Source organism: Capra hircus, chromosome 9, assembly GCF_001704415.2.
Source record: "Capra hircus breed San Clemente chromosome 9, ASM170441v1, whole genome shotgun sequence".
NCBI lineage: Eukaryota > Metazoa > Chordata > Mammalia > Artiodactyla > Bovidae > Capra > Capra hircus.
This window is the reverse complement of record NC_030816.1, coordinates 70,733,837-70,747,740: the sequence shown is the minus strand read 5'-3', so window position 1 is coordinate 70,747,740 and position 13,904 is coordinate 70,733,837. Positions and strand designations below refer to the sequence as shown.

At 38.3% G+C, this 13,904-nt stretch overlaps 1 protein-coding gene across 2 annotated transcripts in view; it reads right to left on the bottom strand.

Annotated features, from left to right (window-relative positions):
• GRM1 (glutamate metabotropic receptor 1) overlaps positions 1-13,904 on the bottom strand; it is a 438,757-nt gene that overhangs the window by 43,922 nt on the left and 380,931 nt on the right. For both annotated transcript variants that reach the window (XM_018053312.1, XM_013966589.2), the window contains exon 7: positions 7,015-7,141. In XM_018053312.1, the coding sequence (XP_017908801.1) occupies positions 7,015-7,141 (127 nt within the window). The remainder of the gene's footprint in view (positions 1-7,014; positions 7,142-13,904) is intronic.

Sequence of the window (13,904 nt, the reverse complement as noted above, 5' to 3'; positions counted from 1 at the left end):
GATCTTAGCAAGCATGTTCCAACCTACCAATCTAGGGATATGAAAACGTTTCATTGGAACATTTATCCATGAATCTAAGTTATATGAAGCCATCCTCATTCTCAACCTTTTGAACAAATAAAAGGGAACCTTAATACTGCTGGAGGTTGCATTCCTAAGTGATTTTAACCTGAGGATTTTCAGAGCACCTGCAGAAGCTGAAGGCTCATGGAAGCTAATGAGCTAATGTAACAACTTTGAAGCAACATGATCATTACACATGGTCTTCTGTGCAGGATTATCTTCATATTCCTACATGTATCATACTTTTTTTTGTATTCTCTTGCTTATTCATACTTTTCTTCTTGACTGATTAAAATCTATACAATTTTTGTCCTTAATGTTCTCCTTACTGGTAATAAGTATTTGTCTAAACCTAGGTTTTACTAGAGACAATCATACTCTAACTCAATAATCCAAGTACTATTGTTAACTACGGTATTAGGATAATCTTTGCATATGCAAAAATTTTACAAGTTCAAATACTTGGAAAGATTCAGAAGACTCACAGAACATGCTCATGTAATGTCTTCATTCAAAGGCAAAAGGAAAAGTACAGTGAGAGAAGGACAGTGCAGGTTAGCAGCCAGGGACTGAGAGGTATCCAGGTACCCCTGGAGGTTGGCTAAACCTCCTCCTTAAACCTAAAAACAGGACAAATAAGTGCATTACCTCACATATGTGGACATGATGGCTATTTTTGTGTAATTCTGTCAAGGTATCAAAACTAGCACTTCTCAAATTTAAGATGGGCTCATTCCAACAAGGTCATGCTTTATCAGTGGATTGAGCTACAAAAATCTGCACAATGAACATTAAGATAGAAACTCTCACTGAAGTCTTTCATGGCCCTCAAGTTGTATAGCCAAGTCGGCCTGTCTAATAAAATATGCATCAGTAAATGAAGTAACATTGGTTGTCGCTAGTGGAGTCTTAAACTTTAAACCACATATCATAAATCCTAGCCCCCTTAATGTAATCAGTTTAAAGTTTAAAACTCCACTGGCCTGGAGAAGGAGATGGCAACCCATTCCAGTATTCTTGCCTGGAGAATTCCATGAACAGAGAAGCCTGGCAGGCTACAGTCCATGGGGTTGCAAAGAGTTGTATACAACCGAGCAACTAACACATACTCTTTAATGTAACCAGAAACTGAAGACTAACACTCTGCCATCTCCATAGGTAATCAGTCTTCCGAGTCTAGCTGTAAGTTAAGCCTACCTCACCCAGTGTACTATACACAAATGAAGAAAACCACCCTTCTGGTAGAAGCCTAAGTGTTCTTGTGTTGCAACAGTAAGCAGTTTGGCATAACAATACCCCAACACAGTATACCTACCCCACCATTCAGTCAGTTCAGTTTAGTCACTCAGTTGTGTCCGACTCTTTGCGATCCCATGAACCACAGCACGCCAGGCCTCCCTGTCCATCACCAACTGCCGGAGCCTACCCAAACCCGTGTCCATTGAGTCGGCTATCCAACCACCTCATCCTCTGTCATCCCCCTTTCCTCCTGCCCTCAATCTTTCCCAGCATCAGGGTCTTTTCAAATGAGTCAGCTCTTTGCATCAGGTGGCCAAAATATTGGAGTTTCAGCTTCAGCATCAGTCTTTCCAATGAACACCCAGGACTGATCTCCTTTAGGATGGACTGGTTGGGTCTCCTTGCTGTCCAGGGGACTCTCAATAGTCTTCTCCAACACCACAGTTCAGAAGCATCAATTCTTAGGCACTCAGCACCATTAAGATTGCTTTATCTCTCGTGAAGATCCTAGATTCTTTTTTTCCATGTGAAAAGCAAGATTTTCAATGCCAATCCAAGACCACCCAAAACAGAATCACATAGAGATTGGGACTGACAATTTACATTTTGAATAAGCTTCTTAAAAGCTGTTTTTTCTTGTTTCTTTTCCTTTCTTTTTTTTTTTTTCTATTTTTTAAGACATCCTAAATTTGAGAAGGGCTAGCTTTGATATTCTGTGGGAATTAGACAAAATATCCATTGCCCATATATGTTATGTGATGCAATGTACTTTATTTATCCTGTTTTTTTTTTTTTTTAAAGAGAAGGTTTTCCAAACCTCCATTGTTTAGTAATTCTAAGAATAGAAGGGGTGGTGGTTAAATTCAATCAGTGGTTTAGAATGAGTGCCCTGAGCCTACCTGGCACCCACAAGGAGAAGACTTTAATAGGAGTTGTGCATACTATGTCTAAAGCGCTGAGAACTTAAGGACCTGGCAGGGTTCATGGTTAGAGTTACCCCAGACAAGCCAGTTTCCTTCTAGTAGACTACAAGTTACTGAGCAAAATCCAAGAGAAGTGGTAATAACTCTAATCTGAGGACAAGGGTTAACTTCTAATTGTCAAACTAAATATTGGCTCACTTATAACATCCAAATGCATTAGAGGAGGTTAAAATTTAATATCTGAATTCTTTCCAATTAAGTAAAGACAAATTTAATATGAAACAAGAAACAAAGATAGGCCACAATTATTCCACCTAACCTGTGTTGGGACATTTTCTATTTTTTAAGACATCCTAAATTTGAGAAGGGCTAGCTTTGATATTTTGTGGAAATTAGACAAAATATCCATTGTCCATGTATGTTATGTGATGCAATGTACTTTATTTATCCTGTTGTTTTTTTTTTAAAGAGAAAGGTTAATGTTAATAACATTTACAATACTGCTTCACAATTGCATAAGGCTTCATTGAAATGCTTTCTCTGATATTATTATGTTAATACAAATTACCTAAAAGGGGAAGTTCTATTTATTATTCAATCTTTAAGCTCAAATGTCCCTTCCTCTTTCTCTTGCCAGGGAAAACATGATTGCTTTTTTCTCTACTCATATGAAATTTTGTACATAGTCCTATTTCAGGACTTATAATTGTCTGCTTACATGTCTAGTTTTATATTAAGTTTGTCTTCTAGGATATAAACCTTGTCTCATTCACCCATATGTCCCAATATCTCAAAAAAATATCTGGCACAAAGAAGGTGGTTGTGTATAATACAAAAGTAAATAAATAAGTAGATAACATGAGAGGTGGCTACAAGTGTTAGGTAGGGGAAAATAGTTAAAAGTTAATTTTTATAACAGTGTTTTATATTTTTATTGTAAGGTTTAGGGTAGTCTGACTTTATGAGGAATTATTTTATACTATTTGATTTTTTAAAAGGAATAAGCAGCATTGGGTTTCTTATAATTGGTCCATGAATTGTTAAACTATTATCAAGTTGTATATCATGGCAGAAGAAATCTCTGTTTATGCACCATAAGAAGTAAAGTGTGAAATTTAAATGCTGAATTAAAATGTGCATTTTCCCAAGAAGAAAACATGAGAAGCTTATTAACAGCTTCAGAAGACACTTCCTCTAAGAAATATACTTTTTTTTTCCTTCATAGCCAAAAAGCAACATATCCTAATGAGAATAAAAACTCACTTGTTAACATACTTTTATTCATTAATTTTAGTCTTTGGAGCATATATGCAAAGTATCTCATAAAATGATTTTAAGCATATTTTAAACAAACTTCACCTTCAGTAAAAAGCACTATTTTCCAAAGAAGAATGATTTCTCATTTTAACTAAAGTTCAGTTCAAAAAATCCACCCATGAAAATAAAACACTTACTTAAAGGCAATGTATATACTCCTCTTAGTATTTTACTGATTTTTGTTTTTCTCTGCCTGTGAGTCTTCTCTTTTCACAGCTACTGCTATCATGGCAACAGCCAAAAACACACTGCCAGGAACTGTGCCCTTGCTCTGAGCCTGACATGGCACCCAGTAAGTGACAGATTAGACCTCATTTTCCATTCATGTGAAAGAGTGGAAGGGATGCAGAAACAATAGGTGCCATTAAAACTAAGTATAAATGAGGATGAGAGATGCATGTTCTGAAAGATCTTAAACATAAGAGTTGTGACATAATTTGGATATATGATCCAAATTTAGCCACTTGTCTGTTGTTACAAGATAAAGGCAGAATGGGCTGTTGCTTGGCTCAACTTTTTTGAATGTTAGTGATTTTTACACATATGATGGATGAGAGTAGATTTACTTCTCTAGAAAGATAGTTGCATTAAAATTATAAGTTGCTTTTATAATTAAGGAGGGTTGTTTTAAATTGTTGCTAGTCTAGGATGGTCATTGCTTGGCAGTGGGCAGACAATATATCCACAATGGAAGATCTCTAAGGGATAAAACATATGACTTTGAGTTCCGTTATTATATTAGATCTTTAAAAAGTTTTTTTCTATTTTAATATTGGATAGAAGTTCTTTTCATGTACAAGAGAAGCTTCAATTAAAGGGAAACTGAGACAGTAGGAAAAGTCTGGGGAAGCTCCGAAAATGTAGACAAGAGGAAAACTTGTACCTCAAAGCCAGGACTTCTGACATTTAAGATTAATCTTAGAAAGGGGCTAGTTTTGTCTTTGATTCTCTTTCTTGTCAGCTGCGGTCTCTGTCAAAAAGCAGAGAGGACTGACTCTGAAGTCAAACCTAGTTTTCAAGCACAAGGGTGATCTAAGGAGACTACTTTCTCAAGATAAACAGGACAGGAAGCGCACGCTGAGTAAGAAGATCAGTTCGTGAAGATGTGAACCTGTGCGGGAGGAGGCTTGTGTCCAGAACAAGGTTGGAAAAGCTTCTTCAAGTCAGTCCAATGCATGCAACCATGAGATAAATTCAGAGTGAAAGAAAGCGCTTTAGACCCAGAGACAAAACCCCTAGATTCTCTAGGTGGCTTCTCCTATTAACCATCTGTCTTGACCTAGATGAATTTGGGTGAGTTCCTTCTCTAGAATTCTCTCAATAGAACAAACATTTATCAGGCAGCAATTACATATGTTCAAGGCACCAGGCTGTGAGCCAGAGTTTTCCAAGGGATGGGACAGGGACTAGAATCTGATGGGTCCCGTCTCAAAATTAGCGAGTGGGGATCTCTGCAGATGAGTAATTCCTGGGTGATTTTTAGGCATATTTGAAGTTGAAAAACAGCTTTAAGCAAGAGAATTAAAAAACGGGTGAGACAGAGTTTGTACCTTCAAAAACATTCTAATTTCTTTTCATTTTAAAATGGCCTTTGTACCAGGTGATTGATAAAAGCTTTGATAGTCAGTTTATTTTCTAACCGTATTAACATTTTACATGTCTCTTACTTTAAAAAGTATAATTTTAATTATTGACTTTTTTCTACTCAGGCAGCCATTTTTGATGTTCCCTGAATAAGCCCCACAATTTCTTAGTTTTAGAGTCTTATTTGGGAAGAAGTGAAAAAGTAAACAGCTCTTGTGAATGTTACCCTAATGATTTTCAACAGCACACAGCAAAGCATGGAGTCAGCAGTCAATGAACTAGGACCTGCTTCTAACTAGTTATGACCCTGGGCACACAAGTATGCCTCTCCAGGCCTTAGCTTTCATGTTCTAAAATGAAGGATTGTGTTATTCAGATGATAAAAGTCTCTATGAACTCAAAGTTTCTATGGTTCTCTCACTCTTAAAATTTGTGAACAACATCTGTGACACACGTGTCATCTGTAAGCTCATATCAGAGTTTTTGGAAATCTAAACTCATATGTACATACTAAGTCGCTTCCGTCATTTTCAACTCTGTGGGACACTGGACGGTAGCCTGCAGGCTCTTCTGTCCCTGTGATTCTCCAGGCAAGAATACTGGAGTGGGTTGCCGTTTCCTCCTCCAGGGGATCTTCCTGTCCCAGGGATTGAACCTGTGTCTTCTGTCTCTTGCATTGGTAGGCAGGTTCTTTACCACTAGTGCCATCTGGGAAGCCCCCAAACTCACATACCTGAACATTACTATTGGGAAGCTTATAAACTTGGGTAATCCATCCACAGGAATCCCACTGATTTTACGAGTAAATCATCTCCTGCATTCATTGATTCCTCTCTACTCCCATGTAGCTGCTCTGTTCACATCCTTCAAAATTACTCATTTGGACCAACACAGTAGCTTCCTCACTTCTCTGTTTTCAGTTTAGGTTCTCTATCTTTGTCCAAGCTGCCATCATGGTTATCTTTCTGAGACACCAATATCCCATGACATTATTCACTACTTTAAATGCTTCTGTGGTTCTCCTATGCTTAAAGCCAAAATCCAAACATTTAGAATAAGTTCTTACAGAAGTTCCTTACCATTTGCTTCCAATGTCCTCATCCAATCTCATTTCTGACCGTATCTCTCCCAGGCCCCTGTATTTACCAACAACCCCATATAGTTCCATGGTTTTCCCCAAATGTACTACATGCTTTCATGTTCCCCATGTTCTACTTTCTATCTGGATTTTTTTTTTTTTAATCTCTGTGTCTGCCTAACAAACTTTATAACTACTGCAAAATTTGTCAGGCAGATGAGGAGATGAAAGAAATTCCAGATAGAGAGTAGAGCATGGGAAACATTTATTAAAATAGAGGCTTCCCAGGTGTCTCAGTGATAAAGAATCTACCTGCTAATGCAAGAGAGACTGGGGACTCAGGTTCGATCCCTGGGTTGCGAAGATCCCCTGGAGGAAGAAACGGCAACCCACTCCAGTATTCTTGCCTGGAGAATCCCATGGACAGAGGAGCCTGGTGGGCAACAGTCCATAGGGTTGCAAAGAGTCAGTCATGACTGAGTGACTAATCACACTATTAAAATAACTATTTTGTTTTATATCTTTACATGTTTCTTCCCTGATATATTTTCAGATAAAAATTATAGAAAGAAAAACAGAAACAACTGGTATACAAGAATACCCTTTGAATACACTTTTATTTATATTTAAATAAACTTTCAATGTGGATGATGGAAAATTTTTAAGAGCTTTAAGTGTACCTTTGACATGAGCAGTAACAATGTAAATAAATATTGAAAAAGACGTGAGTCAATCACTCACATTTTAAACAGCAGGCACATTGCAGAGGCCAATGTTTGGGATAAGGTTGACAAGTGAGACAGTTCCTACCTGTCAGATCTGCATTGGGCCACCATCCCAAGTCACAAGCCTTGCAGGTGAACTCATCTTGCACATACTCATTCTCTTTGCAGGCAGTGCAAATCCAGCAGCAACTGACTTCCCCTTTCCGTATGACCTATAACACAGGGATATTTCATATGCCTTAAATTTAGTTTCTCCAGAAAGCCTTTCTTTTCTCAGATGAGGACTTGCTTTCATACTGTAATTTTTTTTTTAAAGACTAACTTCCCCCCCCCCAAATTGTACATATTGAGGAACCTCAAATACATGGATTGAAGTATACCTCACTGCGTTAGAGTTCAGATGTGAATTTCAATTCATTCCATGTTGGATTTGGAGGCTTTTCAATAATCATTTCTTTTATAAAGGGAATTAAACAGTTGAATGCTATCATTATATATATATATACAAATATGCATTAATAGTTCTCAGAAAAGCAAAAGTCCATTTCTCTTTTTTATACTGTTATGTTGTAAGCTCCCTGATCTTTACTACCATAATGTCTACTATGTTGCTAATCCTATTGTTTAAAATATCATTTCTAATACCCTTTGTTTTTCATTGTTTGAAATCCATCTCCATGTATCGTCTCATGATATGCACGTTTTCTTTTAAACCCTTTTGTATGTATTTATAGTAGGCATTTTAATTAGACTATTAATTCCATCATCAATATAATGCCTAGTACTGTTTCTATCACTTGATTTTCTTTCTGGTTATGTGTCACATTTTCTCATTTTGTCACAGGTCTAAAACTTTTTAACCAGATGCTGTACATAAAGTATAGAGTGCTGGATTTTTTTCTTGAAGTATTGGCCTTTGTTCTGGCAGGCAGCCTAGTTGCCTGTGGCTCAGTTTTGGCCTTGTTTTTCATCTTTTAGGGCAAGTCTAGAATATTCTCTAATCTAGGAATAGTTTACCCCTATTATAAAGTGTGACCTTGCTGGGCTCTCTGCTCAGGTCTGTGTATTCAGCAAGGTATCTCTACCCTGGCTTATGGAAACAGGGAAAATTCTTGGCCTTGTGGGGCCTCTGAGAATCCAGCACCCCAGTAATTTTTCTTTCCTTGGACTTTGTGAATTGTACTCTACTCATGCAGGGGACTTCCCTGGTGGCTTACATGGTAAAGAATCCACCTGCAATGCAGGAGACCAGGGTTCAATCCCTGGGTGGGGAAGATTCCCTGGAGAAGAGACTGACTGCCCACTCCAGTATTCTTGCCTGGGGAATCCAATGGACAGAGGATCCCGGTGGGCTACAGTCCATGGGGTCACAAAGAATAAGACACAACTGAGTGACTGACACTTTCACTTTATACTTATGCTGCTGCTGCTGCTAAGTCGCTTCAGTCGTGTCTGACTCTGTGCAACCCCATGGACAGCAGCCCACCAGGCTCCTCTGTCCACAGGATTCTCTAGGCAAGAATCCTGGAGTGGGTTGCCATTTCCTTCTCTATCATACTTATGCAGATGGAGTCAAATACAGATGGGAACTCATATGCCAACTGCTGGAACTCTTTTTCTGAATTGATTCATTCTCTTTCTTTCTCTGCACTACTGATTCTATCTGCCTTGGCTCTCCGAAACCTTGGTTTCTGTCTTCTTAAATTATCAAGATAGCCAAACTCTGCTTGTGTTCTTTCTCACTAAATAATAACCAGGAAATTGCCTCCAGACAGAATGCCTGAATGATTTTAGGGTTCACTTCTCTGTTTCCTTTCAATTCTTTGAAATCAAGGTCATACACTGTTTTCCAATGTCTGAACACAGTTATTTCATATATTGTGTCAGGTTTTCTGATTGTTTACAGCAGAATGCTGTCTGAACTTTTTTATTCTCTCATGGCTGGAAACAGAAGTCTTTCCCTAACTTGTTCAGTCAGTTTAGTCAGTTGTTTCTGACTCTTTGTGACCCCATGGACTGCAGCACACCAGGCTTCCCTGTCTATCACCAACTCCCAGAGTTTACTCAAACTCATGTCCATTGAGTCGGTGATGCCATCCAACCATCTCATCCTCTGCCGTCCCCTTCTCCTGCCTTCAGTCTTTCCCAGGATCAGGGTCTTTTCAAATGAGTCAGTTCTTCACATCAGGTGGCGAAAGGATTGGAGTTTCAGCTTCAGCATCAGTCCTTCCAATGAATATTCAGGACTGGTTTCCTTTAGGATGGACTGGTTGGATCTCCTTGCAGTCCAAGGGACTCTCAAGAGTCTTCTCCAACACCACAGTTCAAAAGCATCAATTCTTCGGCACTCAGCCTTCTTCATAGTCCAACTCTCACATCCATACATGACCACTGGAAAAACCATAGCCTTGACTAGACGGACCTTAGTCGGCAAAGTAATGTCTCTGCTTTTGAATATGCTATCTAGGTTGGTCATAACTTTTCTTCCAAGGAGTAAGTGTCTTTTAATTTCATGGCTGCAGTCACCAGCTGCAGTGATTTTGGAGCCCCCCAAAATAAAGTCTGACACCGTTTCCACTGTTTCCCCATCTATTTCCTATGGAGTGATGGGACCAGATGCAACATGTTAGACATTATCAAATGTTCTCATATGTAAAGTCAGAAATCAAACAGTAAATATTGCCATAGCTTAAAGTCATATAAACCTTATCCTTTGTGAGGATAAAATTATCTTCTTGTAGATCAGGTCAAAATGTATTAATGAGCCACTATTTTAAAATTACATGAAAAATATATCATGACTGTATATTTTCAGAAATTGTAAAAGCCTTTCTTTTTCTTCTTTTACTTTCAAATAACTTTAGAAAGTATACTCAAACAGTTTTTCTGAAAATCCACATTTATTCTCAGAGTAAGCATGACAAATTTATACTGTATTCCAAACTATAAATTTTTCTAATGCTATGGAGAAATTTAAAAAGTAATGCTTTATTATTTTAGTTAGTATAAGAAGTACAAAATAATGTCTATCTCTTCAATCAGCTTTATCTTTTTCATAACTATAAAATGAATACTACAAATTAGACAAATTCCAAAGATAATAATTCTAAACAAATATATTTATGCAAGATAACTAGTGAAAAATAGATCCTATGGGTAACTGCCACATGGAAATATACTTAAAATTAGGTTTTGAATGACTGAATAAGTGCATAAAAAATTATTAGCTTATACATTTATCAAATAATGAAAAAAGAACCGCTCAGATGGAATTCTTTTGTTACTCCTTCTTATTCGGCCACCAAATATGTGCACTTTTGACATATAACATCTAAATTATGGGACTTGTCTTTTCAGTCTCTGAGCTACCCCTCCAGACTTAAGATTCCCTGGTGGCTCAGATGGTAAAGAGTCTGCCTGCAATGCGGGAGACCCAGGTTCCATCCCTGGATTGGGAAGATCTCGTGGAGAAGGAAATGGCATGCTAGTTTTTGGTCCCTGACTCTAATCCTGTAACATGGCTCTAATTTCTTCTCACTCCAGAGTAACATGCACGCAACTGCCAAGACTATTACTGTGGGCTGTGGGCTCCTAAGGGAAGGGAATCATGCCTTACTTTCACTGTTTTCAGATCACAGTCATCAAGAAATGTACCAAGAACACACAGTAGGTGCCCCCTGAATAAGGGTTGAGTTGAATCTTTTTTAACAATGTAATTAAGCCACTCAAGGAACTTTAGTGCCTTCCTTTTCTAATATCTTCAAAACATAAGCTCTTTGGTCAGGCGTTTACTTAGACCCCTGTCCGTGTTTCTGCCCGTGAGTCTGACTGCTAATAATTTCTTACATAAGTCCACCAAACAAACATTATGTCCTCAATAGTGTCTATATAACTGTTTGTTTTGGAGGGAGGCTTCAAGTAGGGCTGACACATCATCTGATTTATTTTTCATCTGACTTTCTTTCTACCATTTGGAGAAAAGATTTTAAGGAGGGCAAGAGAGAGAGAGCATATGTTGTTTAATCCATGGTTTTAATATACAACAATATAGTAAAGAAAGAAATATATTTCAATAAAATAAAAAATATTCTTTTCCATTCAGAGAACTCTCTTTCCTCCATCAGCTCATCTATGTCACTACATTTGAGTCCTGACACAGGCTCCAGGAAGTATGTCTGGTGCAGTGAACCCTTTGAAACATTATCTTACTTAAAATCCTCTGTAATTACTAATAAGATATAGTTGGTATTCTATTACCACAAGTTAGTCAACTTTTGTCCACTAATTGTGTCACATGTTATGATAGAAGTAGTAGCGTTAGTCACTCAGTCGTGTCCAACTCTTTGTGAACCCATGGACTGGAGCCCACCAGGATCCCCTGTCCATGGGATTCTCCAGGCAAAAACACTGGAGTGGGTTGCCATTTCCTCTTCCAGGGGATCTTCCTGACCCAGAGATCGAACCCAGGTCTACTGCATTGCAGGCAGATTCTTTACCATCTTGGCTGCTGGGAGGACCCACCCGTATATGAGATATACGCTTCATTGGGATGGTACGGGGAGGGAGGTGGGAGGGGGTTTCAGGATGGGGAACACGCGTACGCCTGTGGTGGATTCATGTTGATGTGTGGCACAACCAATACAATATTGCAAAGTAAAAAAATAAATAAATAAAAGAAAAAAATTCTTAAATTATTGTCTCATGTTTTCATCTCCTCATATCACAAATATTTTAAATTATTTTTATATTTTTACACTAAGTGATATTTCTTTTGCATGTAATATATAGTCAATACTGAATAAAGTATTGTTTCATTTTTGTTACAGTAAAGCACTTTTATGACAGTGCTCAGTCATGATAAGAGATTTAATGTTTACTGAAATTTTCCTTGAAGGAGCAAGACTTCCCAAGACACAAGAACGGTTTTGATTCCTTTTACATTCTATGTACTGGTGTTCTGTTTATTGTTAGCAAGACTAGACGACTTGCTGCTTCACACAAGGCTATGATTCAATTCCATATACACTGTAGGAGTCTTGTTTATGCCATAGGAAATCAAGTGTTCTTTTCATGAATATGTTTCCGAATAACTTGAAATGGATTTTTTTTGAGCTTTATTTAGCAAAAGGATAAAAGAAAGTAAACAGCATCAGGAGAATATAATGAAGGAAAAGTAACAATACATTAAAGGAAACAGAGACATTTTCTTCAGGAGGAAAATGTCTGGAAAACTAAACAGAATAAAGACTTGGGTCCTACCTAATTAAGTCTGTAGGAAAACCAGCAGATGTTTAGGTTTCCTTTGCGTTCACAGTGCTAGCACAGTTCTTGGCACATATTAATTATTCAATGATTATTCAATAATGTATGTGAAAGGAAAGAGAGAAATAATAAGGAATAGGATATAAACAGGAGAAATTAAAATGAACAATTTAAGAAAACAAAAAATAGGAGGGATTGAAAGCTTGGCAAGGACTATAGAAAAATATCAATTTAGGAAAATCCCTACATTGTAATTTATTACAGGGAAAATGTAACAAAAATCATATAGGAATATAAAATGATCACAAAAATGGACATATATTGAACGAGCCCATGTGTGAGGAACTCTGTACAGAATTACACTAATGCTCACAACTGCTCCACGGAGTGAAGTTAATTATGTACATGTTGCAGGTGAGGAAACAGCTGCAGAGGGGTCAGCAGCTTGTGAAAACCTCAGTCACATCATCTCCAGTTATTATCAAGATCTAGGCTCTTCCTAGTGTAAAAACAGTTATCACAGTGATGATATGTTATACAAGAACCAAAACTATATCTCAGAAGTTGGCAGATATTTATTCACTTATCCAACCTTTATTTAGTGGCCCAGTGTGCCAGACATGGTACGACACATGGGGACAGATAAATGAAAAGACTTGATGATCACTGAGGTTAAGAAGCTCAAAACTCTGACAGAGTAAAGTATACCAATAGAAGAAGGAATGAAATGCTTCTGCAGGGCACATGCAGTGATTTAGCCATTCATTCATTCTCATTATGTACGCAGAGTGCCAGGCGCTGCATTAAGGGTAGAGACCATCAGTGAATAGCTCATATCCTTATCTTTGAGAAGTTCTCATTCTAGAGAAGGGCTTTGAGAAAAACACAGCAAGAAAGAGGAATAGGGTTCAGGACAGGGACCAGTAGGAGGCAAGAGGCCTAGGAATCAGACTTTAGAGGCACTTAAACCTTTCAGCATGTGGGGTCCACCCTGCACTTGCAAGATCTTGAGTGGAGTAGGGGTGGGGGTGGGCAGATCTCTTTGGTGTATGTGCAGTAGGCTTCTGAATTGCCTCATCTTAGTCCCAGTCCTGTTAGGGAGGAGGCACATGGAACCGGGGACTGCAATTTTGCATGTGATGGTCAGGTAAGGCTTCACTAAGATAGGTCATTTGACTCCATTAAAAATTAATTTTTTAAGAAAGATATGCCATTTGAGTAAAGACTTAACAGCAGGAAAGGAGGAGGCTCTGAAAACATCTGGTGAAAGACAGTTCTAGGTGGTGGATCAGCTAGAGTAAAGATTGGAAATAAGAGCTCTCTGCATACTTATGCTATTGCCTTCCTCTTCTACTTTTCTCTATGTGGGTAATGTGCCAATAAATGTTTACTTTAAAAAGACTTTGGGCCCTGCTTCAGCCACAGCCACCTGCAAGACACAGGAGATCTGCTGGGCTCCTTCTCTGCTCCATGTCACGTGAGTCAGCGGCAGCTCCTATCAGCACCTGTCTCCAAAAGTGGCAGACGAGCTAGATCTGAGGCCAAAGTGAAAAGAAGAAAGTGTTAATTGCTAAGTTGTGTCCGACTGTCTGTGACCCCATGCACTATAGCCGGCCAGGCTCCTTCGTCCTTGGGATTTTCCAGGCAAGAATACTGGGGTGGGTTGCTATTCCCCTCTCCAGGGGATCCTCACCACCCAGGGATTAAACCTGG